The 21,148-nt window shown below is 46.1% G+C and overlaps 1 protein-coding gene across 1 annotated transcript in view; it reads left to right on the top strand.

Moving 5' to 3' along the window:
• The first annotated feature begins 2,308 nt into the window (after nucleotides 1-2,308).
• The window catches only part of LOC311111869 (ubiquitin carboxyl-terminal hydrolase 8-like), a 33,117-nt gene continuing 14,277 nt past the window's right edge, over nucleotides 2,309-21,148 (top strand). Inside the window, exons 1-11 of the mRNA XM_084154777.1 lie at nucleotides 2,309-2,504; nucleotides 6,103-6,279; nucleotides 8,488-8,632; nucleotides 9,285-9,370; nucleotides 9,656-9,785; nucleotides 10,326-10,365; nucleotides 11,233-11,404; nucleotides 11,593-11,755; nucleotides 11,993-12,134; nucleotides 12,956-13,254; nucleotides 13,665-14,126. Coding sequence (XP_084010903.1) covers nucleotides 6,176-6,279; nucleotides 8,488-8,632; nucleotides 9,285-9,370; nucleotides 9,656-9,785; nucleotides 10,326-10,365; nucleotides 11,233-11,404; nucleotides 11,593-11,755; nucleotides 11,993-12,134; nucleotides 12,956-13,254; nucleotides 13,665-14,126 — 1,743 coding nt within the window. The 5' untranslated portion in view covers nucleotides 2,309-2,504; nucleotides 6,103-6,175. The remainder of the gene's footprint in view (nucleotides 2,505-6,102; nucleotides 6,280-8,487; nucleotides 8,633-9,284; nucleotides 9,371-9,655; nucleotides 9,786-10,325; nucleotides 10,366-11,232; nucleotides 11,405-11,592; nucleotides 11,756-11,992; nucleotides 12,135-12,955; nucleotides 13,255-13,664; nucleotides 14,127-21,148) is intronic.

Below are 21,148 nucleotides of genomic sequence, written 5' to 3'. Positions count from 1 at the left end.
TAGTGATTTGGTAATTCAATGTAATAGTCTTATTGGAATAACATAGGACACAATGTTATGTTTGTCAATTTAAAAAAAGTTCACATGAATTTGTTTAAAAGCCAAAGATGTTGTTACATAAAGAATGATCAGTGGAAAAGACAGCACAGCAGGCACCCGGGTTGTGAAGGAGTGGATGGGATATTTATTAATATACTAGCAGTGATGGAACTTAAAAAGGGATACTTTGGGATTTTGAGGCCCTTTATGTACTTTCCCAGAGTCAGATGAACTTGTGGATACCATATTTATGTGTCTGTGTCCAGTATGAAGGAAAGTTAGAGGTAGTTTCGCGAGCCGATGCTAACTAGCGTTAGCACAATGACTGCTAGCAGATAACAATAAACTTCCAGTCATTGCGATAACGCTAAAAATCCTGAACTATCCCTATAAGGATTTTGTGCACTACAAAAGCTGTTATATATTTTTACATTTTAGTAATTTAGCAGACGCTCTTATCCAGAGCGACTTACAGTTAGTGAGTATACATTTTCATACTGGCCCCCCCGTGGGAATCGAACCCACAACCCTGGCATTGCAAACGCCATGCTCTACCAACTGAGCTACACAGGACCTATGTTGCAACAAAAATAAATCTGAGAAGGAATAACCAGATGTTGTTCCTTCTTTTTTGTCAATCTTTCTAGCCTAGCTTACTAGGCTTTTATTAGCCTACTGGATAGGAATGTGCAGATAGACTAATATAGAGAATCCACTACAGACAGCACTTCGACAGCAGGAGAGCTTGCATGCAAACCATAATGCAAACCCGCAACTCTGCAGCGCACCGACTGCGCAGGGTGTAGAGACTTCTCCCTCTTGTTCAACCAAGATCCCAGCCACCATTTTATTTTGTTGGGAGTCACGCATGACTATATAATATATTCCTAAAAATGTTTGTGTTCTGACTTATAAAACGGTGGGAAATCATGTCATGTAAACACTTTATCCGTAATTACCAGTAAATCGGGAGCTTTAGTCTTAAGAGGTATAAATTCAACTGCAAAATCATTATACAAAGACATAGCTAGCGCCTTAGCACTTGTTCGTAGTTTTGAAAACCTGTTAACAGGAAATCACAAGAATGATCTAGCTTCCGGGGGAAGTGGAAGCATTTTTTTTTTTACAACCGAAAGAGATCCAACTTCCACATCCAGTGGGGCAAAATAAAGCACCCTACTTCTCTCGTAGAATGGCTGCAGACAGTGTGGGGGGTGTATTTTTACACTAGCCCTGCCACCAGAAAGCGCTATTATTACTTACCTCTTTTGTCATTTGCCATTGGAGTCCTGCATTAAACTGCACAGCCGGTAAAACACTGTGTCCCCCATGACCTACTCATACATAAAACATTCTCAATTCAGGCTGCAAATACATCGGTTTCCTCCTTAACTAGCTTTAATGGTGTGCCGGCGGATTTTGTTTTGGGAAATATGCTATTGTCTTAATAAAACACTATTTTCCGCGTTCCGCCAAGCAGGTTACAGCAGTCTGTTGTTTACCCGTGACTGAACGCTCACCCCAACATCAGGAAGTAGCAAATAATATATATTTCCCCCATTTCTGTTTAGCAGCATGGCAGTAAAGCCAGTTAAGTAAGAAACCGATGCCATTGCAGCCTGAGTGGAGGATGTTTTATGTATGAGCAGAGCTTGAGTGTATTACTGGCTGTGCAGCTTAAAGGGATACTTCGGGATTTTGGTAATGAGGTCCCTTATCTACTTCCACAGAGTCAGATGAACTCGTGGATGCCATTTGTATGTCTGTGTCCAGTATGAGGGAAGTTAGAGGTAGCCATAGCATATGTGATAGCACGGGCATCTCCATTTTCTTCTTCAATGGCTGATTGCTCCCAGCTCATAGGAGTCCCCACCCAGTTCAATATTTAAATGATGCAAGCAATGTCCATGCTAAAACGGGTTAGAGTCCTCTATCTATCTCTTAAGAAAACAAGCTTAACTCTGATAGAAAGTAGTTTTTTTTTTTATAACAAAGTGGCCGAAATCCCGCGTCCACTTACATCAGTGCATTCATAACAACTTAACCATTACGAAACTTCTATTCGATCAAATAAGCCTCACGTAGCAAATGTTTGGTGTTTTCTAGCAGTGTTGTATTTTAATCGTTGATAAAAGCTTGGCCGTTTTGAACAAATACGCCCCCTTGAGTTCTTCCGTGAATCAGGAGTCAGCTGTCTAGGGGCCGTCACTAGTTACCACAGCCACAAAGTCATAAACCCCGCCTGTTTCTAAAATGTATCTTCTTCAAATGTGATTGTAAACCTAACCGTAACCATAACCACACTGCTAACCCTACACCTAACACTAATCTATAATCAAGCCCCAAAAGCACATTTTTGTTTTCATAAACTTTTACGATATAGCCAATTTTGACTTTGTGGCTGTGGTAACTGGCGGAAAACACTGTCTAGAAAAAGCTGAACAAGACAACAGTGCAACGTTATGGTAAGTTGTATTATTTCCTCCTTTCAAACGTATTCACTTGCTATCTCATCATTGCAATAACTGTCGGAGGTTATTCGCCGTTATATTTACGGTTATAATTTCTCTGTCGTTACATAGCTAAACATCCTTGAGCTGACGGAGCCTGTTTGAATAAACAACTACAGTGAAAGCTAGCATAGCTTAGCTAACAAGCTAGCTATCCTGCTAACAAACTAACTTGACAAACGGGGGGTAGGCTAGCTACAGGACTTCCTGGGTAAACATTTGAGAGAAATAAGCTTTTTGTGTGTATGGAAAGCTACCTGGCTTGTTAATTTACAGTTTTGCGAACGTGCTAGCTAGTAGCAAGTCCAATGTCACATATATTATATTTACAATTTCGTCAAAGATATTATCTGTGGTTTCGTTTTTGAAAGCCTTGCTAAATTCGCAGTTCATGTTTACATCTTGCTCGGATGGATTACCCCAGCGGAACTGCCAAAGATAATCACGAGTACACTGGAAATTGACCAGCAGGGATACGAATCACAATACAGTACTTTGCTTGGCCATTCGCTTACAACTGCTTACTAACAAAAACGTCAAAAACCTATTGGACAAGGTTCTACAATAAACAAAAATATAAACGCAACCATTTTTTTTATTTTTTTACTGAATTACAGTTCATATAAGGAAATCAGTCAATTAAAATAAATTCATTAGGCCCTAATCTATGGATTTCACATGACTGGGAATATAGATATGTATCTGTTGGTGTCAGATACCTTTAAAAACAAAAAAAGGTAGGGGCGTGAATCAGAAAACCAGTCAGTATCTGGTCTGACCACCATTTGCCTCATGCAGCACAACACATCTCCTTTGCATAGATTTGATCAGGCTGTTGATTGTGGCCTGTGGAATGTTGTCCCATTCCTCTTCAATGGCTGTGCGAAGTTGTTGCGTATGGGCGGAAACATGCTGTCGTACACGTCGATCCAGAGCATCCCAAACATGCTCAATGAGTAACATGTCTGGTGAGTATGCAGGTCATGGAAGAACTGGGACATTTTCAGCTTCCAGGAATTGTGTAGAGATCCTTGCGACATGGGGCCATGCATTATCATTAGGGCTGTCCCCGACATTTAAAAAAACTTGGTCGACCGAGAGTCGTCTGTTCTTTCAACCAATCGGTTGGTCTACATTTTACGACGTATTTTTCCATATATAGACACATCCTATGTGTTCTAATCAAATCAACCATATGCACTGAGCTTGTCTGATGCTTTAAGCGCACTGTTTGATGAAATAATTAAGACAAACAAATGACTAGAGGGAGTCCGACCGCAATTGATTTGATTGTGCTCAGACTTGCTGTGTTAAAAAAAAAAAGACAGCGAGTGACTGTGTGACTAGCACCCATTGCCTGTCTCTCTCTCCATGCTGCATTGACCACTACAGAACTTAAACAGTGTTTATCACGCTGTCCATGTTGCTGAAGCTGCAACATAATGACAGCCATTTCTGACTGAAAAGTTCTGTTACCTCAACCCTTGCTCTCTTTACGTGACACATGTATGCATCGCATGCACGTGATCAATAGGGCCTGACCTATAGCATATCATAATCACATCAATAAATTGGTTATAACAAACTCCGAACACATGTGACATTAAAATTGATGCAGAGGACATGACAAATAAACTGGAAACAGGGTAATGTTTACTGGTTGCTCAGGAGGTAAAGGGGAAGTCAGATGTGTGGAATACATTTGACTAGTTGTGGAAAATACTGGAGATCAAGAAAAAGAAGGTAAGGAGTAAGCGCTGCGTGCAAATTATGTGGACCAAACAGGTGCTGTTAGATTACAATATTTTTCTGACCGTTTGGAACCATGTAACACAACACTAAATCAATTATAAGCATACCAGAGAGTCTGTTGTAATGTTTTTTGTAAAGCCTTTGTTACAGCAAAGACTAAAAACATTCTCATTGGCCGGGGGGGCTTTTCTTGGCTCATCGTGCTCTAGCAACTCGTTGTTCATCAGTTGAATGGTGTTACCTTCGACACATTGGTGCGGCTTGCTTCCGGGTTAAGCGGGCGGGTGTTAAGAAGCACGGTTTGGCGGGTCATGTTTCGGAGGACGCATGACTCGACCTTCGCCCCCCCGAGCCCGTTGGGGGAGTTGCAGCGATGAGACAAGATCGAAATTGGGGAGAAAAAGGGGGTAGAAAAACAAACAAAATACAATAAGCAGGATCAGTCTTATTTCTGTAGATATGGAGGATTTATAAATTCTCTGGCAACAGGTCTGGTGGACATTCCTGCAGTCAGCATGCCAATTGCACACTCCCTCAAAACTGCACATTTTAGTGGCCTTTTATTGTCCCCAGCGCAAGGTGCACCTGTGTAATGATCATGCTGTTTAATCCGCTTCTTGATAATCCACACCTGTCAGGTGGATGGATTATCTTGGCAAAGGAGAAATGTTCACCAATAGGGATGTAAACAAATTTGTGCACAACATTTTAGAGAAAAAGCTTTTTGTGTGTATGGAACATTTCTGGGATCTTTTATTTCAGCTCATGTAACATGGGACCAACACTTTACATGTTGCATTTATTTGTTTGTTCAGTATAATATGACTAACTAATCCGTTTTGCTCTATGACCCCCACAAGAGTCATGGGACTCATCTGAAGTTGGTACCGCTGATCTGCCAACTTCTGTCTGTAGCGTCCGAACAGTTTAGGCTACACACACATGACTCCACCATTGAAACGCGTACATGTCGGTTGTTTTGCTCTAGGATGCCCACAAGCCTCACAAGACGTTTCTGTTGGCAGCCCGGTACCAGTTAAAACATGAATGGAAGTACTTTAGTGCAAAAAAAAAAGACCCAAAAAGTCCAGATCGTACTTATGTCTCTCAGACACAGACACTTCAAAACAACATACTTCCATTTGATTATTTTTCGAATATCTGTTTTGCCATTTATTAATCTGTTATTCAATGTGTTTCTATGGGCTAATAGCAGTAAGGCCAAATTCAATGTTTCATCAAATCATTTTTGGGGTACTTACAGGGGTCCTGAAATTCAAAATCAAATAGCTAAATGATCCTTGGCATGACCATCTTTTAAAAAAATCCATATGTTAGTTTAGTAGAAACCCAGCCCAGGACCACCAGGTTCATCACAGTTGCAACCAACAGATTTTTCAGTTACAACATGTTTCTGGTGGCGTTCGTCCATCATACACAGGTTACACAGGTTCTGAGCATGCTAGATAGGTAATTAGCACAGGTGGTCGCCTCTGTCTTCTGGAAACATGCGCTGTAACATGGAGAAATGGCCGAGTGGGAACCCAAACTCTTTAAAAGTGTGTACTAATTTAACCTTTTTTGTTTTTTTAAAATATTTTTTTTTCCACTGATATGAAAAATATATGTTCCTTAAGTTTCCAAAAGTGTACCACAAGCGATGCATGTTACCGTTCAGACCGAACGTCTGGGCTCTTCATCAATAGGAGCTAAAGGTAGTTGGCGTCTACGACTGGGGTAGACAAGGGGTTAGTAATAATAATAATAAAAGCTATTTGATTAAATTTTTTTGTCTTTCCAGAGATGTGAGGACTGGAATATGTGAACGTTGTACAGTGCTGGTGATCTTTTGATATATAACCCACCATTTGAAGATGCCTGCAGTGTCCAGTGGGGTGAAGGGCTTGTACCTCTCTACTAATCTGGGGGACCTCAACAAGAAAGCTGAAGTCAAGCCTGACAAAATCAACACCAGGAGGTAGGCTATTGTTCTGACATGGATGTCATTCAAATGGCAGTTTTGTTTTAAAATAATGACCTGAAAACTGGTGGTCTAAATAAGGGTTTCCCTAACTCGTTCTATTCTGTGTTGCAGCTATGTCCAGAGTGTATGTAAGATGTTCTATTCTGTGTTGCAGCTATGTCCAGAGGGCCTGTAAGATGTTCTATTCTGTGTTGCAGCTATGTCCAGAGTGCCTGTAAGATGTTGTATTCTGTGTTGCAGCTATGTCCAGAGGGCCTGTGAGATGTTCTATTCTGTGTTGCAGCTATGTCCAGAGGGCCTGTGAGATGTTCTATTCTGTGTTGCAGCTATGTCCAAGAGTGTATGTAAGATGTTCTATTCTGTGTTGCAGCTATGTCCAGAGTGTATGTAAGATGTTCTATTCTGTGTTGCAGCTATGTCCAAGAGTGTATGTAAGATGTTCTATTCTGTGTTGCAGCTATGTCCAGAGGGCCTGTGAGATGTTCTATTCTGTGTTGCAGCTATGTCCAGAGGGCCTGTAAGATGTTCTATTCTGTGTTGCAGCTATGTCCAGAGGGCCTGTAAGATGTTCTATTCTGTGTTGCAGCTATGTCCAGAGGGCCTGTGAGATGTTCTATTCTGTGTTGCAGCTATGTCCAAGAGTGTATGTAAGATGTTCTATTCTGTGTTGCAGCTATGTCCAAGAGTGTATGTAAGATGTTCTATTCTGTGTTGCAGCTATGTCCAGAGTGTATGTAAGATGTTCTATTCTGTGTTGCAGCTATGTCCAAGAGTGTATGTAAGATGTTCTATTCTGTGTTGCAGCTATGTCCAAGAGTGTATGTAAGATGTTCTATTCTGTGTTGCAGCTATGTCCAGAGGGCCTGTGAGATGTTCTATTCTGTGTTGCAGCTATGTCCAGAGGGCCTGTAAGATGTTCTATTCTGTGTTGCAGCTATGTCCAAGAGTGTATGTAAGATGTTCTATTCTGTGTTGCAGCTATGTCCAAGAGTGTATGTAAGATGTTCTATTCTGTGTTGCAGCTATGTCCAAGAGTGTATGTAAGATGTTCTATTCTGTGTTGCAGCTATGTCCAAGAGTGTATGTAAGATGTTCTATTCTGTGTTGCAGCTATGTCCAGAGGGCCTGTGAGATGTTCTATTCTGTGTTGCAGCTATGTCCAAGAGTGTATGTAAGATGTTCTATTCTGTGTTGCAGCTATGTCCAGAGGGCCTGTAAGATGTTCTATTCTGTGTTGCAGCTATGTCCAAGAGTGCCTGTAAGATGTTCTATTCTGTGTTGCAGCTATGTCCAAGAGTGTATGTAAGATGTTCTATTCTGTGTTGCAGCTATGTCTAGAGGGCCTGTAAGATGTTCTATTCTGTGTTGCAGCTAAGTCCAAGAGTGTATGTAAGATGTTCTATTCTGTGTTGCAGCTATGTCCAAGAGTGTATGTAAGATGTTCTATTCTGTGTTGCAGCTATGTACAAGAGTGTATGTAAGATGTTCTATTCTGTGTTGCAGCTATGTCCAAGAGTGCCTGTAAGATGTTCTATTCTGTGTTGCAGCTATGTCCAAGAGTGTATGTAAGATGTTCTATTCTGTGTTGCAGCTATGTCCAGAGGGCCTGTAAGATGTTCTATTCTGTGTTGCAGCTATGTCCAGAGGGCCTGTGAGATGTTCTATTCTGTGTTGCAGCTATGTCCAAGAGTGTATGTAAGATGTTCTATTCTGTGTTGCAGCTATGTCCAAGAGTGTATGTAAGATGTTCTATTCTGTGTTGCAGCTATGTCCAAGAGTGTATGTAAGATGTTCTATTCTGTGTTGCAGCTATGTACAAGAGTGTATGTAAGATGTTCTATTCTGTGTTGCAGCTATGTCCAAGAGTGTATGTAAGATGTTCTATTCTGTGTTGCAGCTATGTCCAAGAGTGTATGTAAGATGTTCTATTCTGTGTTGCAGCTATGTACAAGAGTGTATGTAAGATGTTTTATTCTGTGTTGCAGCTATGTCCAAGAGTGTATGTAAGATGTTCTATTCTGTGTTGCAGCTATGTCCAGAGGGCCTGTAAGATGTTCTATTCTGTGTTGCAGCTATGTCCAGAGGGCCTGTGAGATGTTCTATTCTGTGTTGCAGCTATGTCCAGAGGGCCTGTAAGATGTTCTATTCTGTGTTGCAGCTATGTACAAGAGTGTATGTAAGATGTTCTATTCTGTGTTGCAGCTATGTCCAGAGTGCCTGTAAGATTTTCAAGGCTGCGGAGGAGTGTCGTCTGGATGGAGACGAGGAGAAGTCCTACGTTCTCTACATGAAATACCTGACAGTCTATGATCTCATCAAGAAGAGGCCCGACTTCAAGCAGCAACAGGTACCAACCATGGCCCATTAGCGCACACCGCACCAAGATGTAGCTAAACCAATACAAACCTTTCTTATTAGACACGTTCAGGTTAGACCCTCCCTGTTCTTCCATTTTGTGCCTAGTGAACACCACCCATGTGTTGCTACTCAGACCACCAAGAGGGTTCAAGCCATGCAATGTATTTTAAAGGAGACTGGGAGCTCCGATCTCCCCACGTATTTAATGATTTTTTCAGACAGTAGGAATGTAATGGGGGACACAGCAGGTGGAGGGGAGAACAGGGAGTAGTGGGTGAGGAGGGATTCGACCCTGTGCCGACATGGGCTATGTGCTAAGGAGACTGCAGAACTAGTTATGCGCAACACTCTCACACGGGACTGTTATGATACTGGCCATAGTGAGGGTTCAAACCATACAAAGAATAAACTTACTGCACTGACTATTGATTTTCCGACGGGTGATAGAATTGTACTCTCTTAGTTGAGGTGGATGTTGCAAGTGACACGTTAACGATCAATAAGTAAATGTACTTGATTTCACTGACTTGTGAAATGTCATTCTGTTTGGCAATGACACGATGTATTGATTTAGGCTAGCCTGCTTCTGTTGTTCTTGAGAATGCTTCCATCCAAAGCACCTTTTCTCTCTGTTGTCCAAGGAGTTTTTCCTGTCCATGCTGGGGCCCACCAGCTTTAAAAAAGCCATAGAAGAAGCCGAGAAGCTCTCTGAAAGCCTTAAACTCAGGTTGGTGCCCTGCCCTCTGTGTTGATGTCATTCATTCACAGACATTACATTCACTTTGTGCACTTTGTAACTGAATGTCACCTAAATCAACTGGTATTCTGATGGCATAGGTTTTTAGCTGAACTTCAATACCCCGTGAATGGTTGAAGAAGACCATTTGACTTTTGCCGAAGACGGAGATACGTTGATTTTGAAGCTATAGAATCTCTCCATCAAGCCTAATGTTTCTACGGGTCACGGTTTCTGTTTTCCTGTGTGTGTGTGTGTGTGTGTGTGTGTGTTAAGGTACGAGGAAGTCGAGGTTCGCAAAAAACTTGAGGAGAAAGAGAGACAAGAGGAGAGGAAAAGGAGGGAGGACAGGACGGAGAAAGGAGGAGGGCGGGCGTCTCCAAAAGGAGGGAAAGAGAACAAGAAGGTAGGTGCCTGAATGATGAATGATGACGAGGACAGAAAAGCTTCTGACCCAAGGCTGAGAGGCCGATACAGAAGCAAGTGGTACTGGGAAACGGGGTGTCCTGGTTGATCTTTTCTGTTAATTCATGATCTCATAATTCCCACGTACCTGAAGTGAGTATGTTCACACGTGTGTGTGTGTGTGTGTGTGTGAGTGCTTTTCCTGTGCGGATGACACAGATGAAAGTGGATCAATTTATTCCTTTTAAAAACAATGTTTGGATCCAAAGGTTAATGTTTATTACACTGTATTAAATAGATTGTAATCAGCTTGAATTAACTCCAGTAATGTGCTCAGCTGTTGAATATAAATACATTTTAGATGTCACAACTGAAAGACGCCTTAACAGATCACAGTTTAGTGAAAGCCTGGTGAAGCATGTTTCTGTTCTGTGTGTTATTGAGGTGAACGTTTACACCACCCCTGCCAGCACCAGTTATTGTGGTTGAGAGATGGTATTTTAAGACGCTGTGATCTCAGTTGTAATGTTCTGTGTCCCAGGTGAAGGAGCAGAAGGAGTTGAAAAATGGACCTTCAAAAGGTAAAGATGGTGACCAGTAAACTGACTGAAAAACGAGGCTTTTTAAAAAGTAGTTTTTGCGCTGTGAGAATTTGAGGTAATCTGAAGTTTTGACATGCGTATAAGTTGTTTTACACAGCAGATTGGTGCTGATGTTTATTGATTTCTCCATATTTCTCCCTCTCTCCCTACCGCCGTACCTCTCTCCCTCCTTCCCTCTCTCCCTACCTCCCTACCTCCCTCCCTCTCTCCCTCCCTCCCTCCCTCCCTCCCTCCCTCCCTCTCTCCCTACCGCCGTACCTCCCTCCCTCCCTCCCTCCCTCCCTCCCTCCCTCCCTCCCTCCCTCCCTCCCTCCCTCCCTCCCTCCCTCCCTCCCTCTCTCCCTCTCTCCCTACCTCTCTCCCTTCCTCTCTCCCTACCTCCCTCCCTCCCTCTCTCCCTCCCTCCCTCCCTCCCTCCCTCCCTCCCTCCCTCCCTCCCTCCCTCCCTCCCTCCCTCCCTCCCTCTCTCCCTACCGCCGTACCTCTCTCCCTACCGCCGTACCTCCCTCCCTCCCTCCCTCCCTCCCTCCCTCCCTCCCTCCCTCCCTCCCTCCCTACCTCCCTCCCTCCCTCTCTCCCTACCTCCCTCCCTCTCTCCCTACCTCCCTCCCTCTCTCCCTACCTCCCTCCCTCTCTCCCTACCTCCCTCCCTCTCTCCCTACCGTACCTACCTCCCTCTCTCCCTACTGCCGTACCTACCTCCCTCCCTCTCTCCCTACCGTACCTACCTCCCTCCCTCTCCCTACCGCCGTACCGTCCTCCCTCCCTCTCTCCATCCATCCCTCCCTCCCTCCCTCCATCTCTCCATCCCTCTCTCTCTCACTACCTCGCTCCCTCCCTCCCTAGCTGCAGTGCCAGCAGGAGGGATCACAGCAGAGGGGTTGTTCAAGATGATGAAGGACCAGGCCATTACGGTCATTGTGATGGACGCTCGCTGCCTCCAAGACTTCCAGGACTCACAGATCCAGGTCCCCACACAGACTGTCATCAGTGTCCCAGAGGAGGCTATCAACCCTGGGTACGGAGGGAGCGATGGATGGATGGAGGGAGTTGGGGGGAGGGTTGTTACATGTATGGTTGATCCAGGTCTCCACTCTGACCTTGTATATCGGGCTACAAGCTGTCTTCTCTGGGGCCATTCAGCCAGCGGGCTGTGTGTTGTGAACCCCTGCTCAAGGCTAACATGTTGTTATTCTGTTCCCACAGCATCACAGTGAACCAGATAGAGGCCAATCTACCTGATGCATCCAGAGAGACGTGGAAGAGACGGGGGTTTGTAGATTACATCATCCTGCTGGACTGGTTCAGCTCTGTCACTGACCTCAAACTGGGAACCACCTTACAAAGCCTCAAAGATGCACTCTACAAGGTAAATAACATAGGAATGTGTGTTCCCTGCGATGTTTCCTCAGTCGGTGTGTTTTCCATTGAGGTAATGTGTGTTTCCTCAGTCGGTGTGTTTTCCATTGAGGTAATGTGTGTTTCCTCAGTCAGTGTGTTTTCCATTGAGGTAATGTGTGTTTCCTCAGTCAGTGTGTTTTCCATTGAGGTAATGTGTGTTTCCTCAGTCAGTGTGTTATCCATTGAGGTACTGTGTGCTCCACAGTGGGACAGTGCCACTATCCTGCGTAGTGAGCCCATGGTCCTGGAGGGAGGCTATGAGAGCTGGCTCCTCTTCTACCCGATGTACACATCCAACGCCAAAGTCAGACCGCCCCGAACACACAACTACAACACCCTCCCACAGTGTAAGTACCCCTTAACCCTAACCCTCACCCTAACCTTAACCCTCACCTTAACCCTCACCCTAACCTTAACCCTCACCCTAACCCCCCGAACACACAACTACAACACCCTCCCACAGAGTGAGTACCCCTTAACCCTAACCTTAACCCTTACCCTAACCTTAACCCTCACCCTAACCCCCCGAACACACAACTACAACACCCTCCCACAGAGTGAGTACCCCTTAACCCTTACCCTAACCTTAACCCTCACCCTAACCTTAACCCTTACCCTAACCTTAACCCTCACCCCAACCCCCTGAACACACAACTACAACCCCCTCCCACAGAGTACCACAGTCACACATTTCTGTCTGTACCCCAAACACATCACAGTGCCCAAAACACATTATTTTATTTCATTTCTGAACTATTCACCGTTCAAGCAGGCAGAAATACAGCTGGTATGACGCTGCCTGCTTGAACGGTGAATAGCTCAGATACACATGAAAACATGACCCCAGCAATCGATAGAACATCGCTCAGAGATGCACAAATAGGATATAACATTCAAAATGAGTGGATCTTTCCTTGAAGTTGATATGCTACTTCAGCATGGTGCAGTGGGGGTTTGATGGAATTGATCCCACAGGGTGTCGGTTAGCTCTGCTCCGTGTTAGCGTGGTGTTTAACTTTTGAGATCTCATTTTTCTCCTTGTGTAAATGAACCCAGGGTAGGTTTGTAGTCCTCCATTGGACTCGGTTTGAGAGCTAAACCGTAACCTCAGTAGTAGTTAATGTAATAGTTATTGTAACATTACCAGTTCATGTTTTCTGTTGAGCAGTGAACTTCAGCTACCCGTCACTGGAGGAGCCCAAACCTCCATCCCCCCCTCCCCCCGAGCCGGACCCTGAACCCCAGGTTCCCCCTGCCTCCCTGGGTAGCGTACAGGTGAACGGTGCCCCCCCGGAGGACCTGGCCCACTCCCACCCTGAGACCCCCTCCACAGGGATGGAGGCTGACGCCACAGACTCACCCCGCACAGGGCCCACTCAGCCTGGAGTGGGCCACAGCAAGAAGGGCCCTGGATCAGGACCAGGCACAACCAGCCAGCCTGGAGGGACAGCCAAGCACATCCCACAGGTAACTGCATGAGGTCATGTATTTGTTTGTTTTATCATGTACCTCTGTTGTTGTTGTTGTTTTTATCGCACTGCTTTGCTTTATCTTGGCCAGGTCGCAGTTGTAAATGAGAACTTGTTCTCAACTGGCTTACCTGGTTAAATAAAGGTTAAATAAAAAAAATAAAAAAAATCAATAAATATTTATCTTTAAATATATTAAAGGGATAGTTGACCTAAATTACAAACTGACATTGGTTTCCTTCCCCTGTCAACAGTCTATGGACAAGGTAGGACTGCAATCCACAATTAGGTTTTTCCTAGTTGTCATAGTGAAGAAAGACTGTTACTGTCACCACTTCCATTTATTGTTCTTCAAATGTTGAATTAAACCCTTAATCCTCCCCGTCCTCGTCTTCCTCTCTCCCCCAGATCGACCGCACCAAGAAGCCATCAGTCAGGGTCTCAGACGGGTCTAAACCCCCCCTGGATGCCCTCCCAAGGGACCTGCCCCCCTCCTCCCAGAATGGCCTGTTTGTACCCCAACCCAACCGCTCGGTCAAACCGGCCGTTGACCCTTCGGTCCCGCTGACGGATGAGGAACGCAGTCAGATCCACACGGAGACGGCTGCTCTGATGGAGAAGGCCCGGAGAGAGCAGGAACAACGCAAACAGGAACGCCGCACCGAGGAGGAGTGGAGAGAGAGGGAACGGCGGGAAAACCAGGAGAAAGAAGAGCAGGAGAGGCCTGAGGAGGAGGAGGAGAAGAGGAGGAAGGAGAAGGAGAACGGGGTTGGGGAGGAGCGAGAGAAGAAGGGGGAGAGGGAGGATACGCCGACAAAGAGTGCTTCCCTGGACTCGCCAGCTCCCAACCATATCGTCACTGAGATTAAGGTCAGTGTCTCTGTCTGCCTCTCTGTCTGCCTCTCTGCCTGCCTCTCTGCCTGCCTCTCTGTCTGACTCTCTGTCTGCCTCTCTGTCTGCCTCTCTGTCTGCCTCTCTGTCTGCCTCTCTGTCTGGCTCTCTGTCTGTGGCTGCGTTCCGATTCTCTACCCTTCTCATAGAAGTTGTTCCCTCCCCCTCATAGCATTGGATTGGTGCAAGCATGGGAGGAGGGAGTTTCCACCATATCCCACACACCAGTCCATTCCTTTTAAAGCCATGAGAGGGAGTGAACACTATGGGAGAATGGGAATCTAGTCTGTCTGTCTGTGGTAGTGTCACCTTTATTAATACAGGTAAGTCAATTAAGAACAGATTCTTATTTACAATGACGACCTTTCAAACAAATCAATAAACATAAATTACACTATACACATCAATTACACTATACACATCTATATACACATAAATTACACTATACACATCATATACACTATACACAACTATATTCACATCAATTACACTATACAGTGCATTCGGAAAGTATTCAGACCTCTTGACCTTTTCCCATTTTGTTACGTTGCAGCATTATTCTAAAATGGATTAAATAAAAAAAGTCCTCATCAATCTACACACAATACCACATAATGACAAACCGAAAACAGGTTTTTAGAAATACCTTATTTATAGAAGTATTCAGACCCTTTGCTATGAGACTCGAAATTGAGCTCAGGTGCATCCTGTTTCCATTGATCATCCTTGAGATGTTTCTACAACTTGATTGGAGTCCACCTGTGGTAAATTCAATTGATTGGACATGATTTGGAAAGGCACATACATGTCTATATAAGGTCCCACAGTTGACAGTGCATGTCAGAGCAAAAACCACGCCATGAGGTCGAAAGGAATTGTCCGTAGAGCTCCGAGACAGGATTGTGTCGAGGCACAGATCTGGGGAAGGGTACCAAAAAAAATTCTGCAGCATTGAAGGTCCCCAAGAACATAGTGCCTCCGTCATTCTTAAATGGAAGAAGTTTGGAACCACCAAGACTCTTCGTAGAGCTGGCCGCCCAGCCAAACTGAGCAATCGGTGGAGGGCCTTGGTCAGGGAGGTGACCAAGAACCCGATGGCCACTCTGACAGAGCTCCAGAGTTCCTCTGTGGGGATGGGAGAACCTTCCAGAAGGACAACCATCTCTGCAGCACTCCACCAATCAGGCCTTTATGGTGGAGTGGCCAGATGGAAACAACTCCTCAGTAAAAGGCACATGACAACCCGCTTGGAGTTTGCCAAAAGGCACCTAAAGGACTCTCAGACAATGAGAAACAAGATTCTCTGGTCTGATGAAACCAAGATTGAACTCTTTGGAAACCTGGCACCATCCTTACGGTGAAGCATGGTGGTGGCAGCATCATGCTGTGGGGATATTTTTCAGGGGCAGGGACTGGGAGACTAGTCAGGATCGAGGGAAAGATGGACAGAGCAAAGTACAGAGAGATCCTTGAAGAAAACCTGCCCCAGAGCGCTCAGGACCTCAGACTGGGGTGGAGGTTCACCTTCCAACAGGACAACGACCCTAAGCACACAGCCAAGACAACACAGGAGTGGCTTCGGGACAAGTCTCTGAATGTCTTTGAGTGGCCCAGCCAGAGCCCGGACTTGAACCCGATTGAACATCTCTGAAAATAGCTGTGCAGCAACTCTCCCCATCCAACCTGACAGAGCTTGAGAGAATCTGCAGAGAAGAATGGGAGAAACTCCCCAAATACAGGTGTGCCAAGCTTGTAGCGTCATACCCAAGAAATTTGCAAAAATGTCAAAAACCTGTTTTTGCTTTGTCGTTATGGGGCATTGTGTGTAGATTGATGAGGGGAAAAAAACAATTGAATCCATTTTAGAATAAGGCTGTAAAGTAACAAAATGGAAAAAGTCAAGGGGTCTGAATACTTTACGAATGCACTGTACATAAAATCAAACACAAAAAGCAAAACCCAATCGTTTGAGAACACCACATTCTTCAGTTAAAAGGCCCTCTAACATCTGCCTGAATTGCCCTAGAGGCACCAACTCCACCAACTTTAAGGACTTTTGGAGATCAAATCAAATGTTATTTGCCACATGCGCCGGATACAACAGGTGTAGACCTTACAGTGAAATGCTTACTTACAAGCCCTTAACCAACAATGCGGTTTTTAAGAAAAGAAAAACAAAGTGTTAAGTAAAAAATAAAAAATAGCAAATAATTAAAGAGCAGCAGTAAAATAAAGTAATAGTAGGGAGGCTATATACAGGGGGGTACTGGTACAGAGTCAATGTGCGGGGGCACCGGCTAGTCGAGGTAATTGAGGTAATATGTACATGTGGGTAGAGTTAAAGTGACTATGCATAAATAATAAACAGAGTAGCAGCAGCGTAAAAAGAGAGAGAGGGGGGGGAGGGGGGGGCAGTGCAAATTGTCTGGGTAGCCATGATTAGCTGTTCAGGAGTCTTATGGCGTGGGTGTAGAAGCTGTTAAGAAGCCTTTTGGACCTAGACTTGGCGCTCCGGTACCGCTTGCCGTGCGGTAGCAGAGAGAGCAGTCTATGACTAGGGTGGCTGGAGTGTTTGACAATTTTTAGGGCCTTCCTCTGACACCGCCTGGTATAGAGGTCCTGGATGGCAGGAAGCTTGACCCAAGTGATGTACACTGTGGCAGTGTGTGTGTCTGTCTGTCTGTCTGTCTGGCAGTCTGTCTGTGGCAGTCTGTCTGGCATTCTGTCTGTGGCAGTCTGTCTGGCATTCTGTCTGTGGCAGTCTGTCTGGCAGTCTGTCTGGCAGTGTGTCTTTCTGTCTGTCTGTCTGTCTGTGGCAGTGTGTCTGTGTGTTTCTGTGATGCTAAAAAACCGCTAAGCATCTAACCATTTCTCCCAGTCACTACTGTACCTTTTCTCCCAGTCTTAACTGTACCTTTTCTCCCAGTCACTACTGTACCTTTCCAGCCCAACACCAATAAGCCCATATCCAACCCATCTCTTAATATAAACCCCATCCATCCATCCAGAAGTTAATACTATCCATTAGCCATCCATCTGACCCGTCTGATAACATCCAGAAGTAATACTATCCAATAGCCATCCATCTCACCCGTCTGATAATATCCAGAAGTTAATACTATCCAATAGCCATCCATCTCACCCGTCTGATAATATCCAGAAGTTAATACTATCCATTAGCCATCCATCTCACCCGTCTGATAACATCCAGAAGTAATACTATCCATTAGCCATCCATCTCACCCGTCTGATAACATCCAGAAGTAATACTATCCAATAGCCATCCATCTCACCCGTCTGATAATATCCAGAAGTTAATACTATCCATTAGCCATCCATCTCACCCGTCTGATAACATCCAGAAGTAATACTATCCAATAGCCATCCATCTCACCCGTCTGATAATATCCAGAAGTTAATACTATCCATTAGCCATCCACCTCACCCGTCTGATAATATCCAGAAGTTAATACTATCCAATAGCCATCCATCTCACCCGTCTGATAATATCCAGAAGTTAATACTATCCATTAGCCATCCATCTCACCCGTCTGATAACATCCAGAAGTAATACTATCCAATAGCCATCCATCTCACCTGTCTGATAATATCCAGAAGTAATACTATCCAACAGCCATCCATCTCACCCATCTGATAATATCCAGAAGTTAATACTATCCATTAGCCATCCACCTTGTCACGCCCTGGCTCTGGGGACTCTCGTATGTTGAGCCAGGGTGTTTATTTTGTTTAGGTTCTAGTCGTTGTCTATCTATGTTGGCCTGAGTGACTCCCAATCAGAGGCAACGAGTGTCAGCTGGTTGTCTCTAATTGGGAGCCATATTTAACTGTCTGTCTTTCACTTTGTGTGTGTGGTTTCTTGTTCGTGTTGGTGTGTGTTTAACCATAGACGTCACGTTTTTCGTTTGTTGTTTTGATCGTGTGATCATTTAATAAATATAATATGTTCACCCGCAACGCTGCGCCTTGGTCTCTCCATGACGATCGTGACAGAAGAAACCACCTAAACCAGACCAAGCAGCGTGTCCAGGAGCCATCGCTGGCAGATCTCCGTGGCAGCCTCGACTGGGTCAAGCCTAGTGAGGAGCAGAGAGGGTGGACTTGGGACCAGTTGAGGAGGAGCTTCGACTGGGTCAAGCCCATTGAGGAGCTGAATGGCGAGAGTTGGAGACAGAGGAGCGAGAGTTGGGCGAGAACGATGGAGGCCTGGCCCACGGGGAGGAGAGACCCCCAGAAAATTTTTAGGGGGGGGCTCACGACGTCGGGGCAGCAGGAGGCCGCGATAGAGCGGTCCAGCGGGTTGGCAGAGGAGGCCGCCAGGTTACGGGAGTCACTGGTCACCAGGGGGAAGGAGGTTGTAGAGGCACGGCGAGAGGTACTGGCGTGTGTTGCCAGTCCGGTCCGGCCTGTTCCTGATCCCCACGTAGGGCCAGTGGTGTGTGTTCCCAGTACGGTCCGGCCTGTTCCTGCCACTCCCACCAAGTCAGTGGTGCGTTTCGTCAGCCCGGCGCGGCCCGTTCCTGCTCCCCGCACCAAGTCAGTGGTGCGCGTCGTCAGCCCGGTCCGGCCCATTCCTGCTCCCCGCACCAAGTCAGTGGTGCGCGTCGTCAGCCCGGTCCGGCCCATTCCTGCTCCCCGCACCAAGTCAGTGGTGCGCGTCGTCAGCCCGGTCCGGCCCATTCCTGCTCCCCGCACCAAGTCAGGGGTGCGCTTCGTCAGCCCGGTCCGGCCCATTCCTGCTCCCCGCACCAAGTCAGGGGTGCGCTTCGTCAGCCCGGTCCGGCCCATTCCTGCTCCCCGCACCAAGGCAGTGGTGCGCTTCGTCAGCCCGGCTCGGCCCGTTCCTGCGCCCCGCACCAAGTCAGTGGTGTGCTTCGTCAGCCCAGTCCGGCCTGTCCCTGCTCCACGCACCAAGCCTACGGTGTGCGTCGTCAGCCTGGTAAGGCCCGTTCCTCCTCCACGCACCAAGCCAGGGGTGCGCGTCGTCAGTCCAGCACAACCCGTGCCTGGGTCATGTCCGGAGCCGGATCCGCCGCCGAGGCGGAGTGCCCACCCGGTCCCTCCCCTGTTGTGGTTGGTTGGCGCGGTCGGAGTCCGCGCCTTTTGGGGGGGGTACTGTCACGCCCTGGCTCTGGGGACTCTCGTATGTTGAGCCAGGGTGTTTATTTTGTTTAGGTTCTAGTCGTTGTCTATCTATGTTGGCCTGAGTGACTCCCAATCAGAGGCAACGAGTGTCAGCTGGTTGTCTCTGATTGGGAGCCATATTTAACTGTCTGTCTTTCACTTTGTGTGTGTGGTTTCTTGTTCGTGTTGGTGTGTGTTTAACCATAGACGTCACTTTTTTCGTTTGTTGTTTTGATCGTGTGATCATTTAATAAATATAATATGTTCACCCGCAACGCTGCGCCTTGGTCTCTCCATGACGATCGTGACACACCTCACCCGTCTGATAATATCCAGAAGTTAATACTATCCATTAGCCATCCACCTCACCCGTCTGATAACATCCAGAAGTAATACTATCCATTAGCCATCCATCTCACCCGTCTGATAACATCCAGAAGTTAATACTATCCAATAGCCATCCACCTCACCCGTCTGATAACAACCAGAAGTTAATACTATCCATTAGCCATCCATCTCACCCGTCTGATAACATCCAGAAATGTAAGTAATACTATCCATTAGCCATCCACCTCACCCGTCTGATAACAACCAGAAGTTAATACTATCCATTAGCCATCCATCTCACCCGTCTGATAACATCCAGAAGTAATACTATCCATTAGCCATCCATCTCACCCGTCTGATAACATCCAGAAGTAATACTATCCAATAGCCATCCATCTCACCCGTCTGATAATATCCATAAGTTAATACTATCCATTAGCCATCCATCTCACCCGTCTGATAACATCCAGAAGTTAATACTATCCATTAGCCATCCACCTCACCCGTCTGATAATATCCAGAAGTTAATACTATCCATTAGCCATCCACCTCACCCGTCTGATAACATCCAGAAGTAATACTATCCATTAGCCATCCACCTCACCCGTCTGATAACAACCAGAAGTTAATACTATCCATTAGCCACCAGTTAATAAGTCGTCTGTCCCCAATGACCAGCGGACATTTGATAAGCCCATCCCATGTGCAACCCATATCCTACTACATTGGTTCTCAAAACTCTCCTCTGCGACCCCCAGCCGTTCCAAACCTCTCCTCTGCGACCCCCAGCCGTTCCAAACCTCTCCTCTGCGACCCCCAGCCGTTCCAAACCTCTCCTCGGGGACCCCCAGCCGTTCCAAACCTCTCCTCTGCGACCCCCAGCCGTTCCAAACCTCTCCTCTGGGACCCCCAGCCGTTCCAAACCTCTCCTCTGCGACCCCCAGCCGTTCCAAACCTCTCCTCTGCGACCCCCAGCCGTTCCAAACCTCTCCTCTGCGACCCCCAGCCGTTCCATGGATTTGATCTATTCCAGAGCTAGCACACCTGATTCAACTGGTCAACTAATCATCAAGCCCTTGACTAGCTGAATCAATAATTTACATTTTAGTCATTTAGCAGACGCTCTTATCCAGAGCGACTTACAGTTAGTGCATACATTATGTTTTATTCCCTCGTGGGAATCGAACCCACAACCCTGGTGTTGCAAACGCCATGCTCTACCAACTGAGCTACATCCCTGCCGGCCATTCCCTCCCCTACCCTGGACGAATTGTGCGCCACCCCATGGGTCTCCCGGTCGCGGCCAGCTACGACAGAGCCTGGATTTGAACCAGGATCTCTAGTGGCACAGCTAGCACTGTGATGCAGTGTCTTAGACCACTGCGCCACTCGGGAGACATGTCATCAATCATCAAGCCCTTGACTAGGTGAATCAATCATCAAGCCCTTGACTAGGTGAATCAATCATCAAGCCCTTGACTAGGTGAATCAATCATCAAGCCCTTGACTAGGTGAATCAATCATCAAGC

This window comes from Coregonus lavaretus, assembly GCF_964263955.1.
Source record: "Coregonus lavaretus genome assembly, chromosome: 37".
In the NCBI taxonomy this organism is placed as follows: Eukaryota; Metazoa; Chordata; class Actinopteri; order Salmoniformes; family Salmonidae; genus Coregonus; species Coregonus lavaretus.
This window is presented reverse-complemented; position numbering and strand designations above follow the sequence as displayed.